The sequence below is a fragment of the Typopeltis vanoorti genome, chromosome 17 (genome assembly GCF_054136105.1).
Source record: "Typopeltis vanoorti isolate ZY-2024b chromosome 17, IOZ_Tvanoo_1.0, whole genome shotgun sequence".
Taxonomy (NCBI): Eukaryota; Metazoa; Arthropoda; class Arachnida; order Uropygi; family Thelyphonidae; genus Typopeltis; species Typopeltis vanoorti.
Window position 1 is genome coordinate 64,304,240 of NC_143565.1, and position 21,905 is coordinate 64,326,144.

General features: G+C 36.5%; 1 protein-coding gene across 1 annotated transcript in view; it reads left to right on the forward strand.

Annotated features, from left to right (window-relative positions):
* The window catches only part of LOC150097447 (tyrosine-protein kinase transmembrane receptor Ror-like), a 347,787-nt gene that overhangs the window by 145,308 nt on the left and 180,574 nt on the right, over positions 1-21,905 (forward strand). The window contains exon 3 of the mRNA XM_090406920.1: positions 10,953-11,011. Coding sequence (XP_090263046.1) covers positions 10,953-11,011 — 59 coding nt within the window. The remainder of the gene's footprint in view (positions 1-10,952; positions 11,012-21,905) is intronic.

A 21,905-nucleotide genomic window follows, 5' to 3' on the forward strand; every position in this document is an offset into this window, starting at 1 on the left:
TTTTTTTGTTGTTGTTGTTGTAAATTAAAGTGACCTTCTGAGGACCTCGCCGCTAGTCTGTGTCCTATGAATTTAAAATACATGTACTCAATTTTGAAGCAAAGCCGTATGACAGTTTGTCTCCCAGCAGCATGCAGTCTTGCGAATGCTTTCGTTTAGATTGGTTCTCGAAGCAGCTCCAAGACCGACGTTTTCCTGTTGTTATCTGTGGCTTCTGAACTTCTTTAACATCGCTGTGCAGTTGATTTAAGATTAATAGCTTTAATATTCCATAATTATTAACAAAATCATACTGTATTCAAAAAATACCATCTCGAGTACCTCGCTATTATGGACCTTTTAATGGAATATTTATGCATATAAATGGACTTCTGGAATATTTTTGTCTTTTGTTAAAATAAAAGCATTCAGATCGTTTACTGAAGCGACCTAAGTACATCGGAAGAGAACGTAATCTAAAAACTGTTCTTATCTGAATTATTAGTGCCGATAATGGATTAAAAAGGCGCATTCTTTTAAAAATAAAACTGTAGTATTATCTGTAGAAAGCAACCCTTTATATTATGTAAATATTTAAGTGTCTTATAATAAAAAAAAGACATTAAAATTATTATGTAAATATTTTAATGTCTTATAATAAAAAAAGACATTAAAATTCAGAGATGCATAGATATGGTAAGGATTCATTTCTGGAGAAATTAAAATTCAAGACATTAATATTCCCGATTTTAATCGGTCTAGCACAGTTTCTCACACTTTCTTCAAAGATATGCGCTTAATCTCCTTGAAAATGTTTTGAATGCTGCTGTCGTTCAAATATTTGTGAATCTCGTTTGTAATTGCTTTGCAACCTAAGTTTAATTAAATGCCTCTCTTGTAGAAGTAGAACAAATTCCCACAAAATAGATAGATCTAAGTACGTAGCTATAATACCATCATACGTTAACGACCGCACTTTTTTTTCCCCACTTCACTCAGAAACCTTTACCAGTACCATCTTTATTTCATCCTCATAGGTTCATTTCACACATCTTTCTTGCCCCTCCCTGCTTCACACTCATTGCTAAGCATATGTTCTGATCTTTGCACAGGAGCACTCCAGATACGCACTACTTTTTACAATATCTAAGCAGAAAACTGATGCAATTAAACAGGGGGGGGGGGACTCATCACTTAGCGCTCTTACTAGTAAGCCGTTAATTTGTTTCAACACAAATAGCGCGGTTGGTTGAATCTAGTAAGTTGCCTCTGAGCTAAACGATTTGCTTCACGATCTTGCAATCACGATTGCATTTCTTTGTGAATAATTATCGTTTATTTCCTCAGAATGGTTATTCAGTCATTTTGGCTTGATATTCTAAATAAATATTTCTTTAAAATTTCATCAACTAACATTAAAGAATTGTTATTTAACATGCAGGATGCAAAACTTTTCAAGTCGATAAATTTATTAAACGTATTTGCATATTAGCCATATTTCAGAAGATGCATTCGTGACTCGTGCTGAGTAGATCTGTGACAATACATGTTTAACGGATGATCAAAAGTTTCTCAGTCGTTTCTCATAACTCTTCTTTAACATGTAATTGATATTAATAATTGCTTACACTCGTAAAGAAATAGTTCTTCCAGATACTTATTTTAATATGCTGAATACATTCCTAACAGAACAAGTAGGGAATTTGAGCGGTCATTCTTTGCTGATTTTAAAATCAGCAAAGAATGACCGCTTTGATTTTCAAAAGAATGGCGTAATCACTAACACTGTCGTTATTACTCTCGTATCATTATTGTAGTAGTATAATAATAATTATAATAGCTTTATAATTTGTCAACATTATTGGTCATCATAGTGGATAATTTTTTTTTCTTACTCCCTAAGGAAATCTTGCTAAAGCACTTTATTACCCTCTCTTCTCTTATGATCAAACAGCGGGGTTAAATTTATAGCATTGTTTTTTAGGTAACCGCAATTAAATCTGGGCACGCATCGTGCGACTTAATTTGCAGTTGCAGGTGTTTGCTTTCCTAATTATTAAAAAAAAAACTTATTTTTTAAAAGCAGCAAATTTATGCTAAAAGATCGCATTTTCTAATTATTAACGATATTATTAATAATATTCATCTCGCGCTTCAGACGTGCATGTATTTTGTTAAATTCTCGGTATACCGCTATTATTCTGCTCGAATCGTACACGCGTGCACAGAGGTTATTCCGTGTCGTCTTAATATATTGTCGCACACCGACAGTTGGTGTTCCGGACATGCAGGATTGATAACTGCGTGTAATTATTAATCATCGTCGGCGAGGAGTGCAGTGCCAAGAGTGCAGACATAAGAAACAGGTTCGAAGACATCAGTTCGGTTGATCCGCGAGGCGGTCTGAACAGGAAAGATATGAAAGGAAGGAGGGAGGGTAAAAAACAGAGAATGATGAGTGTTTCTGTCCGTGCCTGGCAAACATACCACAGAATAGCGGTTTATGTGCGTGAACTTGGTGATAAAATATAACGTAAAAACCGCCATCAATCATCGACGGACTGATCGAGTTTGTACCATGACAACAACAGACTGGTATTCGTGGTGTGCCGGAGAGTTTGCTCGGGATAAACACCCACTACACAAGAAGTCGGATCTCTGAGCGAGTGCGTCACAAAAAAAAAGAAAATAATAAAACATTCTAAAGTGGGTGCGCAGAGAAAAGTGTGCGTTTCCGTGTAATGTCTTCCTACATAGCCGATGTGAATGGCATCGGATCCGAATGGATAACTGGTTTAACAGGGTCAAAGATTATACTGAAAATATCACAGGCTTGTTTCAGTTTCACTTAGAGGCATCGCGGAATATTCCGTCAACTGCACCTATTGGGTCAATGAACTTTGCACTCTTCTAGACACGATTCTTTCCTTCTTTAACTTTTTTCTTTCCTTTTTATAGAGGTTTTTTTATTTATTTTTAGAGGTGCACGTGATAATCGGATAGCTGTATTAATTATTCACTCTCACTTTCAAAACTGTCATCGGCTCTTGCGTTCTTTTTTCTGTTTTACCACGGGAAAAAATCAATTTCTCGGGAGTTGCACTTGAAACATCCGGTTTTTTTTTTTTTTTTTTGTGTGTGTTCATTGTGTTATTGTATAGCAGTTCAGATTCCGTGATTTCAAATGACGTTCTGATTAGTAATTTTTGAATTAAAAGTGATAGTGTCAAAAATAGCAAGAATAAAAAAGCTTTTTATATGTACCCTATTGCTATAAAATTCATCATTTAGAGGAATCTGATTTTATATCTGAGGAGACACAAAATTCTGAGTAGCACTTTCCTTAGAGACAACGGCAAGAAACTCTTCTAGATTTGTGCTCGTACGTCAGTCCTCGTGATAAGAGCGCGATCTTCCACTGACTCATCCCATGCTACAAACTAATAGCACTTGGTTGGATCAGATTGTTTTAAGCCTAAGTGACTCAGTGGCGTATGAAGGACGGATCCAACGGACTTTATATCCCGTAAAGGACGATTCAACACATCTGATTCTATAAACCTTTTGCTATTCATAATAAATTGGGAGTTGGTGATTTGGATAATATTGAATACTAAATGATTAAAGAATGTAAAGGAAAATTAGTTAATAAACTTAGCATTGCTGTTGATCTTAAAAAGGTTTTCTATGCTGAGTGAAAAACGGAGTGAAAATAATAGAAACGAATTAACCAATAACCAACAGCAGTGGTTACGGAGGAAATTAGGAATGTAATATGCAATATAATATGTACACATGTAAACGCTGGTCGGTTAAAAGAAGAAATCGTGCTTTAGAGATAAGATTTTCTTAGAGACATAATACAGGAGGTGGAAGCTGTCGAATGCTAGGATCATTTCAAAATTTCTGCACGCTGCACTCCTATTGCTAAAACGAACATTCATTTAACACTTTCATTGCCAAGCTGAAAATTGGAATTTCGTGTGGTGGCCAAATTTTTTTTATTTTTTTATTTAGTTAGCGACGTCAACGAGATAATGCGTGATCGGCCGTTTGGTGAGAACTCGCATCCCGCGATATCGCGTGATTGGCAATGAACATGTTAACAAAATTCGTTTTACACCTATCGTGTAGGCCTATCACTGCTACTCAACGTTTGGTTAAATTTTTTGTCCCTGTCATCGAACTTTTGTTGTTGTTGCTGCAGTTGATAGGGCGGATCACTTCAGTGTGAAGCATTTTTTGCGTAGTGTTTTTTGAACTTCTTCTGGGAACACGTGTCAGCTGGGAGGAAGAAACGCTTTCCATCCATACTTTTCCATAAGATTCTACACTTTATGTGAAATGTGCGTGGAACGTTGTGCAATATCCCACCTGAGTCTGGTTCTATCTCCTTTTTTAAAGTGTCATTTCGCAAAACTAGAACACACCACAAACAAAAATGGAGCGCACCAAGTTTTTACTCAAGAGTCCGGTTTACAAATGATGGAAACTATTACATCGTCCCTGATGTCACCAGTGTAGGACTGACTCGTGGACCAAGACACGCATTTCTTATAGATGTCCTTCCAAGGAATTTCTTAACTGTTTCTGTTATGAAGGAAAACTTTTCAGCTGTAATGTTTTGTGTAACTGTTGGTTCTACTTTAATTAGAGCTAAAATTATTATCGAAATGTTTTTTTTTTTTTTTTAATTTAGTTGAGTTTGAGTCAGTTTCAAAACCATCTAAAGAATTGTTATGACGGAAACAAATTTTAACAAAGGGCTTGCATCGTCGAGCAAAAAAAAAAAAAAAAACGTATTTCACACGAAAACGTTTATTAATACAGCTTGTGTACAAATATTAAATCAAAAAGTGTGCGAATACAATCAACCTCTAAAAGCTATCATTTTTAAAGAAATATTTCGTGATCTAAACATGAAATATTTGCACACAGTCAACTGTGTTAATTTGTCTTACATAAGAAAAACATTTTTTAACTATCAAAATATAATCAGAATGAAATCATTTATAAAACATTTGATTGGCTACTGGTTTTACCATACGATTGGCTACGAGAAGGGTAAAGATAGCGCATGCGCTTATTTTATTTTCAAACTTGAGCGCATTCATTATAGAGGCGTTGAAACAATAATTCCAAATAATCTATACACTGCCGAATAGACTAATTTTTGTTAGGTTACCGTATGAGTTTGTCGCTTAATATATTTCAAAACAATTTTTTTTTTTTTGAAAAAATGAAAAAGTAAACAAGAACAAGGGGCTCGCTAATTTGAGAAAAATTTAACAAAGGGCTCGCGCGAGCCCCTTATAGCTCACCACTGAACTATATAGGACTCCACTAATTACCAATCTACTTTTACAGAGTAAAAGTAGATTGGTAATTAGTGGAGTTCTTGAAGTTGCTATCACATGCTCTTTCCTACATGGAAAGCAGTTAAGAATGCTAATTATTTTTACCTACGTAATATACTAGTAGATAATAGAAAATGAGACAGTTGGCCCTCCCTCTTTGGAAAATCGCATCCCATACACGCCCACCTTTAGAAAAATCCTGCGAGCTGAGAGTGAACGTTTTGTAATGATATTTCCTATAAAAATTAAGCCAAAGTTGCCATTCTATTGCAAGATGATTTACAAGTGTCGATCAAAATGTGTGATTACGGAGGGAATTATTAGAGAAGCGCGCTGTGTATTGCTTCCATCATTTTACCTCCCGGCTGACCATTCTTTCACGTACATCGCGCTGACTAACGCTTTACGAGTCTAATGAACTGGATGGTTCGTGCATGTCTGCCTAGTGCTTTGTTAGTGACACCCTTGTGACGAAGCCAGTGAGTCGAGCAAACGCAGCGCTTCCATAACAACTCCCTTCTTAATCGTAAACATCTTGAGCGACACTTTATAAACCAGGCCGCAATCATAACTTCATTTAATCTATTCTAAGGATGTTCTCTACTTGAGCATCCTGTTGAAATCCCAGTTTAAGTTTCAAGTGTGGGAGGGGAGCCATTTTCAGCATCGTCTTGTTCCTCGTGCCTTTTACCTTTCTAGTAGCCCACTAACCCTAATGAAGCAGTGCTATAACGGAGCCCTCTGTCGGTCGCGCGTATTAGCTGCTAATTAATTTCAACCATATACGTTGCATTACGACCCCTTCTTGGTGGCGCTGTCGTACAAACTATTGCGGGATGCTCTGAGACCATTCCCTCGTGACACGTAATTTATTTCCTGTGGTGTGTTCTCGGAAATTCTCACCCCCTGTAGATTAGTCTACACCCTCCGCCCATCCAGGAAGTTGGGGCATCGTGTCACGCTGCTCCTGGAGTAATTACAGCAGTGGATGGAAACAGAGGGAGAAGTCGTAGAAAAAGCGGAAGGAATGTGAAGGGCTTGGACGTACATGAAAAGACGAATGGAGAGAATGTTGCAAAGTTTTCAACTCTCTCTCTCCCCTCGTCGATAAATGGGAGCACCGATATAGAATTTTTCTCGTAGTAACTTTTCATTTAAGTGAGACAAAGAGGAGTGTCCGACCAAAAAAAAACTACACGCTCATTGAAATGCACTTGGAAAAGACGCTTACCTGCATCTAGCTATGTTAATACACTGAAAACACTAATCCAATGTAATATGAATCCACCTTTATGATCTATTTACATTTCAAAGTACAAGTTTAAGCTAACGTTATCTTCCAAAAAGATTAACCTTCTGATGTGACGATGAAAGACAAAAGTAAGTCGCATCTATTTTTAAATTTAATTTTAAGGATGTCCAAATACTGTACTCTCTTTCAACAAGAGGGGCGCTTTTCGAATATAGTAAGCACCACGCGTAATCCATTGGGAAATAAATCCCAATGACCGGTCATATGAAAATCAATATGCAAAGTTATTGACGTTAGCATACTTGTGTTGGCCTTTTTGTTTGGTTTATTTTCATCGAAACTATAGAACAGCAATCAAAGTACAGTAGGAAAACTGCCTACACATCACTACTCAAAGTTTCATCTGCATTATTTTCAAGAAATTTGTTTGGTTCAGGACTAATAGGTATGCATGATTTTTCAGTAATTTTTCATTTTTTAGCGTTTAAGCTAGTGATTTCCGCTGACTCCTATTTCGCTATAAATCTTCTCATAATACACCCTCTCCCTACCTTGATGGGAATAAGATTAAGTGAAAACTTCGAGATGTTACATCAATTTATAAAACAGTATTTTTGAAATGATGTGTAATACTTCACTAGTAATTTATTAATTAATAATAAAGCAAACATTCCGGAATTGGGTTTGTATGTTGTGATTGCGTTTAGGTGGCAAACGAAAGGGCCTGAAGTTCCGTGTTTAGTTTCTAGAGCAGGTTTCCGGACTATATAAAAATAAATAAATATATAAAATTGTTAAAAATTAAAAAAAAAATCTTGGCTCACCAACAGTACGAACTGTGATATAGGTTTTAGAAGACCATTCGTGGGTGGGAGCCACATAAAAATATCTAAATAAATGTTGACATATCGATATACGAGTATTACATATCTTTGACATTTCAGACATGCTTGCAATCTTCAGTGAATAGGTCAGTGTTCTCAGTTGAGAAAATGCTACTCAATTTTCTTCGGCACGTTTTCTTATCAGTCTCATTATTATTATTAAAACCTGTAACTTCTAAGTGATATGCTCGCATGTCAGTAGTAGTGAAACATTGGAAATGCATTCGTTACAATGTTTTAATTGAAATGTCCTTGTTAGTGTGGTGCACATTCATCCATTGCTGAATGGGCTCCCGTAAATAACTTCATACCAAACTTTAGCTGGAGTGTCCTCGACATATCTGCATTACAGGTAAGATTATTATTTTCTTTTCAAAGATTCAGTTTCTGTCTGTAATCCACCATGTTATTTTTCCCGTTTCATTTTGCAAAATTTAAACTTAATGTATTTTGACAACAAATGAATTTTTTTCATTTTATTGAACACATTTCTTAAAAAAATGTAGTTTTCTTTCCATTAGTAGTGTTGCTTTTTCTGGATACATCTGCCCAGAAGAAAGACATTTATACATTCTATTTTAGTGGCTGACCAGGATTTTATTTTCTGAGATTTTTTTTCCGGTCCGTTCCTGAGTTAGTCGATCTTTGCCGTGGGGTTTTTCTGCCGAAACTGATTTTCAACTACAAATAAAAAAAATTGACCACAAAACTATACAGCACATATTGCCTGAAATAGCCTAAGCTTTCACAGCCTAAGTATTCAAATCGTCGTTAGGCATGAACTAAATTATTGATCATAAGCAAGAAGAGACCAGATGCCTACCGATTTCCTAATGTTAAACAGGGCTAAAGAATTCCAGTTACTCTGGAGAAAAATAGGCCAGGAAAGTTTTCATTTTGACAAATTGGGTAATACATAATGAAAATATCAGAGATCCATCCTGTTTATAGTCAAATAAAATGGAAATTACTTTCGATTTTGCTAGAGTTGGAGACTATAACGGTAAAAACTTGGCTTGCACTACTTAAGACACGAACTCTGCCCAGGAGCCCGTATATTCACGTTTTATTAGTGTATCGATCAGGCTTCATTAGCCTGACAGCCGTTTCGAACTGTGTGTTTCATCGTAGACCAGGCAAAGTAACCCAAGAGGGCCTTTTAAGACCTATGTGAGCGAGTTACTTTCTCTGGGAAGGCACGTAAGTGCATATTTAATACTTGGTTCAGGTCACCCATCAAGGCAATTCTAGACTGCTCTAGTTGAGCGGAGGAATTTGTTTCCCCTCTAGAATTTAATGCAGTACAGGTCAATGATCAGATGGGCGATGACAATGATAACACTAAATATTCCAAGGAATAATTATGTAAATCATTGATTACATCTTCATGATACATGTGTAATCTTATGGCAACACTGCTGTTGCTCTCATAATGCTAGATCACCAGGAAAAAGACCATTACGAGTTCGATCCTAGTGGAACTTTTTCTAGTACTTTTTGTCAGCTTGTTCCCGAATTAATCGCTCTTTGTTTGGGAAAGTTAATTTTTTTTTTCCTCATGAAAATTCGGATTCTTAAGCCAGCAACTCGGAAAAACACTTTTTAGAACTGTTATTGTTTTCTACAAATAATATACTGATTTGCATTTAAGAATACAAGATAGTGGCATTCATCCATCGTACTCTCACTTCGATGCTTTTTAAACTCGTTGTAGCTGTAAGCACAGTTATCACTGACGCTGTTGATGAAGACCAACTACCCACTGATTTCCAGAAGTCGTTAGCCATGCAGAGTTCACCCACTCCCTTCTGGGAAGTGGGTGAACTCTGCCGATTTATATTTTTAAATATTAGAGGATTTATATTTTTAATATTTCCCCAGGAAACAAGAGTGAAAACGGAATGAACTCCTACATCTAGCGAAGTAACCTTAATGCCTCCAAAAATGTGTTAGCGGTGGAGTTTATGCATTTCGAAATTTTGTTAAATTTATAGAAAGAATGACAGCGTGCAGTAACGTTGTGTGAATAACGGATCCTGTTGAGTGTCCATTATTCGCTTAATTATTTTTTAAAACTATTCACTGCGTAAACGCTGATAAGTTGTTTGTCCATCAGTGGGATCAGAATGTCGTAGCTCGCTAACTTTCTGTGAGCGAGACTTCCACAATTTCTACAAATTTTTGTATTATCGAATCGGTTTTGGCTGTTTTCAAAAGAAAAACCTTCTGCTTTTCTAAGACTACCTGACTTAGCCTTGATTTACAAAATAAATAAAGCAAACCAACTTCATAGCAAACCAACTTGTGCCAGCGAGATGTTTGGTGCTGATATTATTAAGTATACATTCCGCGAAATGTTTCTCAGGTGATTTTCGCATAGCTTTAATTAGTCTACTAATATACTAATTGACGTAGGACTACACAAGCGGACTGCAGCAATCAAGTGAATGCACTGTCAAGCACGCGAGCTGATACACTGAATAACGGACAACCAGAAAATCACCAGTCAAGTCGGTTCGTGCTTGATTTGTTAATGAGTTTAGGACCATCTAGAACTTGTAAACTTGTCAGCGTTTCCTGAGGAAGACGCCACATTTCGAACTACGTAATCTTCCATATTAAGTAGTCTAATTAGTCACGTGAAAATCAGGCCTGTGAAATGCTGAAACATATTTCAAACAGCCAAGCATTAGAAAATTATAAATATTACTATCTCTATAATTTGTCTGAGGCTTTGATTCATGGCAACAATACTCTTTTTGCTTATATTCAGTACATAGAGTATATACCCTCAATGATGATGATAGGAACAGGAGAGTTTAAAGCTAAAACTGAAGCTAAGTTAATTGACTATACGAAGTGCAGTGCATTGTATTTTACTAAGTATATTACTCCGCCGAACAAGCGGTTTCATGTTCTTACCATTGCATCTTTTCGCAAAAAGTTCATACCTCATTAACTGGTAACATTTTGGTTACTATAGGTAATTGTGGTTCTTTTGGTAATTTAAAATATCTCCAATATTTGTCGACCCCCTGGTTTCACAGTCTGTGGGGTTGTCTGTATTGAGAACGTGGCTCACAATATTAAAATGCTCCACACCTGTCACAGCAAATCAAGAAATGGTTGATGATACAGCATTCGTGTATCCGAATAGTTGGCATTCTGGGAAGAGGAGGAGAGAGGCGAGAATGTAATGGGTTCCGTTACAGTGGGATCAGAATGTCGTAAAAAACTTCGAACTAACTCCCAGGTTGAAAGAAACTACGAACCTCTCAGCCTGCATACGTCAAAAAGAAGGCGAACATTTTGAAGGAAGGTTTAGTACTAGAAGACCTTTCTGTCAAAGATGTTCTCATTAAACTGACACAGTGCATGCATGATAGGATCCATCTTTTCTGTTATTTTCTTTTGCATTTTTATTCCTTGATATGTTATAAATATTATTGCCTTATGATCCTTAATTTTTTTTTGTCCTAGATTGACTACTGATCCTGTAACAGAATTTGTCGACTCTTCTGTGGATCCAGATAACTTTGGTAAGTTTATTAGAAATATTATTCTAATAATAGCAGTTCCAATGATGTTAGCCATCATAGCACTTAGCTACAAATTACAACAGGTGTAGATAATCAGGGGAGTAAAAATTCCCTGATATCTACATTTTAAACTTTGTTAAAAAAGAAAACGATGACGTAACTTTTCATGAACGATTAAGGAAATGTTAACTTAAATAGAGTAGTTTTAGGACAATCCAATTAAATAACTCTTTCTCTCCCCTCTCTTACTGACATTCTGTTTCTACCCTATGTGTTTTCTATAAATGTTTCATGGACGCAGTTCTACTGAACAGGCTTCTACCCTCCACAAACCTGTACGCCCAAATCTCGGACACTCTTCTCATCACCTTTTGTTAGTCATCATAAAACAACAGGAATCGCACTCGCTCAGCGTGGTTACTCTTTTTTCAAATATTCCGTGTCACTGTTTCCGTTAATCTGCTTATTGTTCGACAAATTGTATTTTTTTTTTTTTTAAATTTCATTACCCTGATGAAATGCACTAGAATATATGCGAAACTATTAGAGGTTTAAACTCGAAGCAATTGGTCAGTAAATAGTCCCCTTGTGATATGCTAATAAAAATGCAAGCAACTACCGACCAATATCTATTCACATTCTGCCTTCAAATTTACCATTCTCTCCTTTCTTCCACTTTATCTGCCCTCTTGAACATAACTTTCTCAAGTGGTGTTTGTTCTTGAAGGAACCATTAACAGAGTCCATCTTTCTTCTTGACCTCTTCCCACACTTGATGTGCTACAGGTTTAGCAACCTCTCGTGTGCGGAATCAAAGAAACTAACTACGGGAAAAACACATTTCTTGGAGATGTTATGGTATTCTGTGTTGTAACAGACATCACAACAGAATTGTTAGTATCATTGCAGCAATCTAAAATCCCTGTTTCTGTATCCGATTACTTACTTAACCCCGCCTGCGAACGCGATTTTACGTAACTGTTTTCGTCCATGCAAGAATCTCTCACAGCAGTTGTTTCTATGATAATCATATTTGATTGGGATGAAATTGTTTCATAGTTTGGAGAGGCTGACTATCCCGAGTCATAACTTCCTCGAGACTAATTATGTAAATTAGTTAAGTTGCGTAACCTTTCCCTATATTTTCGATTTAGTAAATTGTTCCTGCTGGAGAAGAGCTTTTGTGGCCTTTTGGGTATCTCTGTCCAAAATTACTATTGATTTGGGATTTATATTTTGAAATCAAATTTACGACATGAATGTTTTTGCACGTCAAGTTGTAAATCTATCTATTACAATAGTACCGTGGGAGAACTAAGAATCTTTTCCTTTTCTACATAGTTCTGGATCCTTCATACATGCCTACAGTGACCCGAACCTGCGTCTTCGTTTGGACAGTAGATACATTAATAATTCGGCAGGAAAAAAAAAAAGAAAAAGAAATCAGTTTCAAGCTAGCAACTCGATTCTCAGTATTAATTCCGTGATAATGTTATAATCGAAAAGCGTTTTGAATTTTAAAATAATTAATACATATGAAGACATTTGTTTCCTTTGTTTAAAGTTTTCAGTGCAGAACGTATTGCTACCACTCGTTCGATCTCGATGGCACCATCTACTCGTGTTGATAATGTCAGCCCTGTTCTCAACGCGACCGTAGCCATTTGAACTAGCTACCTACCACTTTCCTTTACACAGCAGTAACGCTTACGGTCACGTGTTCCGTGTCAGGTGCAACTTGGCGCGATAACGACTTTTCCGAAAGAAGAAAAAAAAAAAAACGGTAGAGAGATGCGGGAGGTGGTTGTGGAGGGTGGGAAAATAGCAGGGCAACGCACAACTCTGATCGATATATTTATTGCGGCGTCTCGTGTTGCTGTACGTTTCCTCGCTACCAACGCGCGCACACATCCTGTTTCATATTGTCCACAGCAACGCATAACATAGCCACTGGTCACCTACAGCAGTCGCTAATACACTGAGGGAATTGCGTGGAAGCGCTGTCTCGTGGCCATTTCCCTAAACAAACAAATGCGCGGGTGATCATCCACTATGCTTCCATTATGTAATAGCCAACAACGGACTGGTTGATCTCTAACGCTCGAAGATAAGGGGAATTATATTTCCGTTCAGATTAACTAGTTGCTCTCGCCAACTAATCTTAAAAAGAGGACATCGGAAGAGAACTTGAAATGAGGGTAGTGGAGTTTATGGTACGGCTTTTCATTGTGAAGATTGCAATCAAATCATTGATAAATGTTTTTGCTTGTACGTATAAATATATTCTACGTACATAAAAATACGATACACAAATTAAAAACGATGGTAGCCAGAAAGCGATCTGATCAGCCAAGTAAAATACAGGAACTCTTAAACTGTATTGAATGGTTCCAACAGCTCTGCTGTTTTTCATTCTCTTCTTGGGGAGGGAGGAATTATATAGTTTGCGGTTTTAAAATATTTTATATTCATTACTTAGCATTTTATTGAGCCTTGGGATGGACTCATTGCTTCGGGGTTACTTCATAATCTTTTTATCTCCATTAAATGTATTTTTGTCTTAATCGCGTGCGTTCTCCGATTAATTTGTGTGTTTTTCGAGAAGGAGAGGAAACCCTTGTACTTTTACGAGACAGGCTAATTGGTGTTTAACTCGTTATGTATATTCAATACTCTAGAAAAACAGGCCACAAATGCAGTTAACACATGTAACATTGCTCTCATATGAGCCTTGGATATACATTCCATAATTCCAACCTTCTGAACTACCTTATCCCTGTCCTCAAGCTGATGTTGAAAGAGGAGGAGGTTTTTATTTAGTTACTTATATAGCTAAATGCAGTTATCCATCTCAGTAACTACCACCAACGTTGACCGAGCTGAAAATGTACTGTCGAGGTACAGAGTCAGCTGGGTCAGTCTTCGCTCTTCTTTAAAATTGTATTAAAATTAGTAAATCGGACAGAAAAATCCTGTGCACAGTATCGTCTCTGATGCAATTAAAATGAAATTTGTAAATCTACTTTGAAATGTTAAGCATGCAAAGGCGAGAAACATAATCTCTTCAACAAAAGGCTTCGTGTATAAACTTTGCTTCCATTATTTAAATAATGGTTTGGTTAAGTGCTTAATTTGAATGTGATTGACTTGGAAATTTTCTGCTTGTTTTTACAGTGCGGAACACAATAGGATGCTGTAAAGTTTAGACTTCGGTGCAGTTGCTTGTTGTGACCACGGAGAGATGCTAGTATATGATTTGCTTTTGCTGCCTTAAGAAAACAAAGTAACCAGCATAAAATCGAGTGCCCTTATCGCAGTCTCTGAGAGTCCTGCGATAAGATTTTAAAGATCTAGCATCGTCCCTTGATTCCTCATTAAAATGCTCTTTCTACGGAGACATCATATAACTGTGTTTAATTGGCAGACGATAATGTACTTAAATTCTTCCATCATATTTTAGTAGAAAGCGGGATAAACCTACTGTTCAGCTTTGGAACCTGATTCCTGGACAGGTATCTTCTGAGATTGCATAATAGTAAGAAACAAGGTAGAAGAATCTACTAACTCTATATCTGTGAACAATTTGAATATTTTATTTTTTTTTTGTAATATTGTGCAATAATATCATGTAAAGTTAATTAACTTCAAATGTTAATGAAGTTGGGACTTAACCCAAAAATATTTCGACTAAACTTTATCGTTGATCACATTTCACCCATTCTTGCTTTTAGCGTTCCTTTGATCTGCAGTTTATTTCCTGCTTCATATTTTTTTTTTGTTTGTTTGTTTCGAAATTAGTTTCATTTCTTAAACATTTGAAACAAGCGAGTGTCTTCCCTATTGAAGGGGTCATAAATATTGTTAATGAATGGCAAAAAAGCCTCTTCGTTTCCCGTGACATAACATCTTGCATTATGGAGAGAGAGAGAAGTAGCGTATTTGTGATAATAAGCTCTCTCCATGGGTGGTATGTTACTGTGGTGTGCACGCCATAAATGAAAACAGGAAATTGAAAACTTGACCCCCCGACGCGTTCAGTTTCCATGTGCATTGCACTTCTGTGCACGACTCTCCCCTGGTGGGCAGCTGAAGAACCTAAACGAGCAAGCGACCCATAAATACTCTGTGTGTGTGTGTGTGTGAGAGAGAGAGAGAGAGAATAGAAAAAACCTATACGATCATCCAGCTCACGCGTGCGAACATTCGCTTAAGGCACGTGCCATTTCCATAGAGTAAACATAATACTCAAGCGCTTCCTCATTATATCGCGCAATGGGCGACCGCAACCAACTTTGACGACATCCAAAAAGCACTAGACGTCGCTTTAATGTTCGGTACGTGTTGTTTGGGGCTATCACGGGCAACGAACCTTGGAATGGAAGGATGACGTTCTCAAAGAACAAATTATGAAACATTGCCCCTCGTCTTCTCTTTCATAAAAAAGGTCTGTTGCTCAATATTTGAATGTTTGTTTTGTTTTAAAAAAAAGTTATGGCTTTATAACATGCCATAAAGTTACAAAAAATGTCCATTTGCATATTAGAAATTATACAGAGCAGAAGATATAGCTTCCTGAAGGGAGAGAGAGAGAGTACGTTTTATTATTAAAGTACATTTTACTGGTAAAATAAAACCCGCAAGTGTTATTTTTCCAGTACGTTTGCATATTAGGAAAAAGTACATTTGATAGGCCAAATATATTTTACTAGTAAAATAATACTTGTAGGTTTTACTCGCACAATGTACGTTGCCTGTAAAGTATTTTCCTCTCCTACGCAAACGTATATTTTTCTCAGTAAAATCATTCTTGCAGGTTTTATGATTTTCTAAGACTGCGTGCTTATCTGATTTAACAAACGATTCAAATCCTTTGTATATATGGGAAATTTCTCGCTTATTTTGTCATAAAAAAGCGAGTAATACATAGATGGCGCTGCGATATTTGTAGGAAATACTCGTAAAACTTGAGCAGAAACAGTAAGTTGCTAGTCAGAGAAAATTCTTCTGGTACTCGCAATCATTTACCACGCATGACCAAGATCACTTTCATAAAGAAATCTTGTTATAGATAGCATTTCCTCATAAATGTTTGATCCTGAAATTTCACACAGAAGGTCGCATCTTCAGTCTCATTACAAGTGACTACGACTTTCGAACCGCAAACTGATAAATTATTAACCGGAAAATGCGGATCTAGACAGACGGCCAGTTAAAAGACTAGCCAGTTAAAAATGCCGATTAATGAAAGAAAGATTATTTTTAATAAACCCCAGGAAAGACCGTAAGAACTGCCGAGTAATCAATTTTTTCGAAGTGGAGTCTCATATTTCAAATAACTCTTAAAATAGCTCTTTACCTGTTTATCACAGAGAACTGTAGGAGTTTTTTTTTTTTTTTTTATCACTTATTTGATGTACTTTCTGAAATCCTACATGCTACACTCAAATTGTTTTCTGCCAAAAGTCTTAGGACCTTACAACTTCAATTTGTTTAACGGCAATAGGTGACTACGTTAGGAGCACCCACTTGGTGTCTGGCAATCCTGCTTTTACTAAGTATGAAACGAGGTGGTTTCCGGTTGCTTTTCTTGTTCAGTAGTATTCTATGTCTGTAGATGTGTATTCACGGAACAGTTTTTTTGAAGGACGTAAAACCCGAGTTTCCTGGAGAAAAACCCTCCGCCTCCATATGAGACGACTGATTCGCCTTTGATTGAAAAGCCCTGAAACGATTCTTCGCATCATACATGGGATTTGAACCAAACTCTCTCCAGCCAAAGGGCTCCGCCGAAACCAACTGAGCTAAAGAAGCTCTTCCACATTACATATCAGTCTCTGTCATCATCTCTGAATGGATTTCCCTAAGGAGAGAGATCTGCAGAAATAGATACTCGTCAGAAATGTAGTTCACCCACCCGAATAAAGGAGAAAAATCAGTCATGTTCTTAGAACCACTCGCACATAACACGAACGTTTTTGTCACGGCACATTATCTTGCTGGAAGACGAGTAAAGAGTTAGTGGCATACAAAGGTACATTTTGTCTGCAACAGTATTTACTTAGGAAGTTATAATTGGGCTGTTGTGATCTTTGTACTGCAAACCGGTATGTGCGCTTCGTTGAAATGCATCTTAGACATTACACTATTTCGCTTGCCTGCTGGGCGCCATATGTCCGCATATTCCTGCTCCTCTTCCCATCAACATGCATGCCTGTATGGATATGCATTTCCTCGGGTGCTTTTTGTTGTTGTTGTTGTCGTCGGGCTGTGATCTGGCAACCTCTGCGTTACCTCTCCAAGCTCTGTGACTTTTGATTCCAAAAATGGCGTGCAGCTTAAGACATAGATTTAAGGATGTTTCGAAGATGAATAGCAAATAGTGCCAAACACGATCCCAGAGAAAGAATACCAGTGGTGTTTCCAGTAGCTGGAAAATATGTTGTGTATCGATCCAGTTTTTCTAGATCGGCATAAAAGTTTGCGAAAGGAGCCGACCTTTGAATGGAAGTAACTACAAATAGATTTACAGTATTATATTGAAAAATAAGCGTCGTGGAATTTTTTTAAAGTTAATTCCTTGATTTTCTATTCTAAACACGCTTATGATGCTGTATGCAAGAGAAGGCATTGGCTTTGCCCTTCGGGATTATATCACTGTATTCTAAGCACCTACATGATACAATCCGAACTGCACGTGATAGTAAGTTGACCAAATCTAAGCTTGCATATCAAGAAAGTCGGACAGGATTTTTTTTTGTCCTTTTGAAGCTGAATAAGAGGAGAAAGAAGGGTTTTCTTTTGCAAAACAATAAAAAAAAATCGCTATTTTATCAGCATCGTGATTATTTAACCTTTTACCTATATTCTTTTCAACACATTCCTCTGTTCGAAAAGCATATTGATTCATCTTAGAATGAGAAGCTCTGAAATATCGAAGACGTTTGACAGCGGAATTACTTTCTTCCTCTCCTAATCCTTATAGCAATAGTTGCAGGTATTAAGATATGGATGCATAACTTATTACTTAAATTTATTCTTCATAAAATTCAGCTTTCGTGCGGAGCTCCGGATTGTTTAAAAAAAAAAAAAAAAAAAAGATTGAAATGGGAAGGCAGACAGTTTTGCATCTCGCCATTTCATACACGCGAGCATCTCTAGAGTCGCATTTAGTAGGAAAAAAGAAGTGATGAAAGTTTTATAAAAGCCTCGAAGCACACAGAACCGGGAAGACCACTTTCTTGAGAAAACAAGCCGGGCTCCCTTTTGAAGGTTAGCATACGAGAGTATTGATCTGGTCACTGTTTGCTACTCCGGACTTGAAGTCCTCCATAAAAGCGGGGATTCAAGCTTACTTAAAATTTTATATCACATTGCATTTCATCTCAAATGAGAATTTCTAATTTTCTTGGTCTCCAGGAAGATGGAAGAGATTTTCAAACTTATGTTTGACAGATCTAATATGCACAGCATAAAATTGATTCTTCAGAACTCCTGAAAATAGTCACTTGACTTCACCTAATAAAACCATCTTTGCTGCCATCTAGTGAATTTCTTTCGGCATTTTTAAAACTGTTTTCACCATCACCATGAATTTTTTTAAACCAAACTTGAAGGTATATGCCAACAGGGTGAATCAACGGGCTGGCAAAGCAAGCATTTCTGATCTGTTTATACGATAGAATGAATATTAATTCTCACGCATAAGCTGCAGTTCCAATTTAGGTGACTGCCTTTTAGTGAGGGGGGGGGGTACATCTGTGATTAGCGTAATACTTTTCACAGAGATTTCTGATCTCTCTATTTCCCCCCCCCTTCTCCTTTCACTTGATGTTTACATATTGATATTCCTTGGACGCTGCCCTCTGAAGTAGCATCAGCTGCAAATAAAGTATCCCAGGGTTTGACAAGTCCGACCTGAACTTTGGTATTCACCTCAGGTCATTCTCCCTAGAACATCTCGGAAACTAAGAATTTATTCTCAAATGGTTCCCAAAACTGCTTCTTGAAATACGAAAAGGCATTTTATTTTAAAAATTTTTTTTTTTTTCTATAAAACTGGGCCCAAATAATGACTGCTAGTCATTACTGTGCTTCGGTTATTACTACGTGACAGGTTTCGAAACACAGACAACTGTATGTAGTAATCACGAGAAAAAGACACGATTAAAAGACTGAAGTTTTTGGCAAAAATTAAAGAAAATTAAGATGTGCTGTGTTGATGAATGATCATTATTTACAAATATTAATGGCTTCATTAATATAATATCATATTGGATCATAAAGAATGGCGGTCATTAATAAACGTTTTTAAACATTTCAGCCGATTTACTTTAAATCTCATGACCATGGAATTTTAATTGTAAAAAATTTCATTAAACGTGAAGATTTTGCAGCTTATAAAATTTTTATTATAATATTTTTAGTTTTATGAAAGACTTTTATTTTTATGAATAATGAAACTATTATTAATGATAAAAGCTAGCGATTTAAAAAATTGTTACTATTGTTACATAATGTTGATACTGTTATTTAATGTATAACCTGCGTTCATATTCTGTAGGTGACGTATCATCCATCTATACAGATAAACATATCGCTATTTGTACTGATGTTTCTGATAACTCATTGAATTTCAGTGGAATTTAAACCCTTATTCCAGGATTCAAATGAGACACCAAGCATTGTAAGCAATACTTCAGTCTGATGCATCCCAATAAGACTAACTGAAAAGGTGTTTCAAATTCCTACTTAAAAACATTCCCTTTCTTTCTTTTTTTTCATTGATAAGTTTTTCATATTACTTCATTAAGTATGCATATATGCATACTTTAAAGCGTTTCTTATAATTATTGTAGAACCTTAAGTTAAAACGAAATAGATGACTGCATTCTCTTGGTAGCTATGATAAGATCAATTGCTAAGTTTTTACTAGCAGTGCTTTGAATATTTTTTTTTCTACATCTGTTCTCATTTCGCTCTTTGTATTTAATTAGATTTGGTTGAATTATAATCCTATGCTCAATAATTTAAACATAACTCTAAATATGAAAATTAATTGTTGTTTTGTGCACGAAATTACCCAAGTGCTTGTATATTTAAAGCGCTAAAATATTATATTTGTAAAATGCGTGTGCAATCGGCAGATGGAAATTAACATTTTTATGTGACGCCCACGCACGAAAGCTCGCACACCTATAGTACATTAGTACCGTGTGTTAGTTAAGATTTTCGTTACTGATTTCTTAATTTTGCACTTTGTTTTCTTTATTTTTTATCTACTCCGGAAACCCTGCTCTAGAGACCAAACATGGAGCTTTTTTCGAGCGACTTCAGGCCTTCCACTAAGCGGGATGGTCTCAAGTAGAGCGATGAAATTCATATTCCACCTAAAGACGATGTCAAACATCCATACCGATGGCTGGATTCGAACCCACAGCCTTCTAGTTAGAGAGCAGGTACGCCAACCAGGCAAATGGTTCGCTTTTTTTTTTTTTTTTTTTGAGAAAAGAAAACTACACTTTCTATATAGTCACTTAAAAGAAATTAAAAGAATAATTTTTGTGGCAAACCAAAAAGATTTTCCCTTTACATATCGGATTCTAAGTGATCTGTCATATCCAAGTAACTTAGCTTCATGGAAGCCCGACTACTGCTTTGTGATAGCGCACTTCTTATCTGCTTAATCGGAACTCCTGTCAATTGTGTGTATTCTCTGGCTGATTCTCGCGGGATGACAAACTTTATCTTTCAAGAAAACCCCTTCGCTTCCCCAGGAGATTGACCAACTCAACTTAGTTAACCAACCTTTAAAAAAGTTCCTTGCTTCCTAGATGGAATTCCAACTCGTGGCTTTCCAGTCAAAGGGCATCCTTGCTGACTGAGCTAAGGAGGTTCTTGTTCATATCAAAAAGAAATCATTTAAAATTCAGTTATTCTGAGTAACCGGTAATATTGATAGAATACAGAAGATAGAACGATAGTGACTTGATTAAAGTCACTTTAATCAAGCAATTTATTTCATGCTATTAATCAACAGTTTAATTAGCATCGTTGTAAGTTGTACAATCGAATAATTTAATTTTTCCTTGTAATCATCTCAACAAAGGCATTAGCAGCTACGTTAGCATTTGGCATTTTTGGTTGAGTTTGCACCAAATCTCGTATTTATTCAGTTTTGAAATCGGCAAACTAAATCATCAGCCTGAAACAAACATAAGGAAATTTTGGATCGATTATTAGCTTTGGGGGTTGTCTGACTGGCTTTCAAGACAGTACACAAATGCACCTATTACAAATACTGACATCATATTCTGCATCGGCACCGACGGTTAATTACCCGTAGACTAATCTGTGTAATTGCTCCATTTACTGAGTCCACCAGAACGTAATTTCTCTTCCGATTAGCTCAATTGCCAAGGCGTCCCACAGGTGATCTTCTGTAACGTTATCGGCTCTCTGCGGAACGCCGTTAATTAGGTGTGCGCTTGTGCGTGTGTTCATGCATTGGGCACGAGGCAAATAATTTGCACAAATATTAAAAGTAATATTTTCTCCATCTGTTAAGGCAGAGTTCGAAGTAATGTGCTGCTCAGGAGAAGACGGAATGGCGAAGTTCGCTGTTGGAAGGGTTGAATGTGACGTTCATTTCCAGGGAAGCGGAACAGCTGAAATGAGAAAAGTGGAGAAAGGAATTTCATGGCTGTGATTAATTGCTTTTCTTATTATATGATGGAACTGTTTTTAACCGAATAACTTTAATGGAATATGGAATTCTAGAGGATGTAACAGTTCATTATTAAGGATTATTTTTGAAAATAAGACGATTTGGCATGCAAAAGGATAAAGCAATTTTTTTTCTGAGAATCCGCTTTTTTGCATCAAATTAATCATCTAG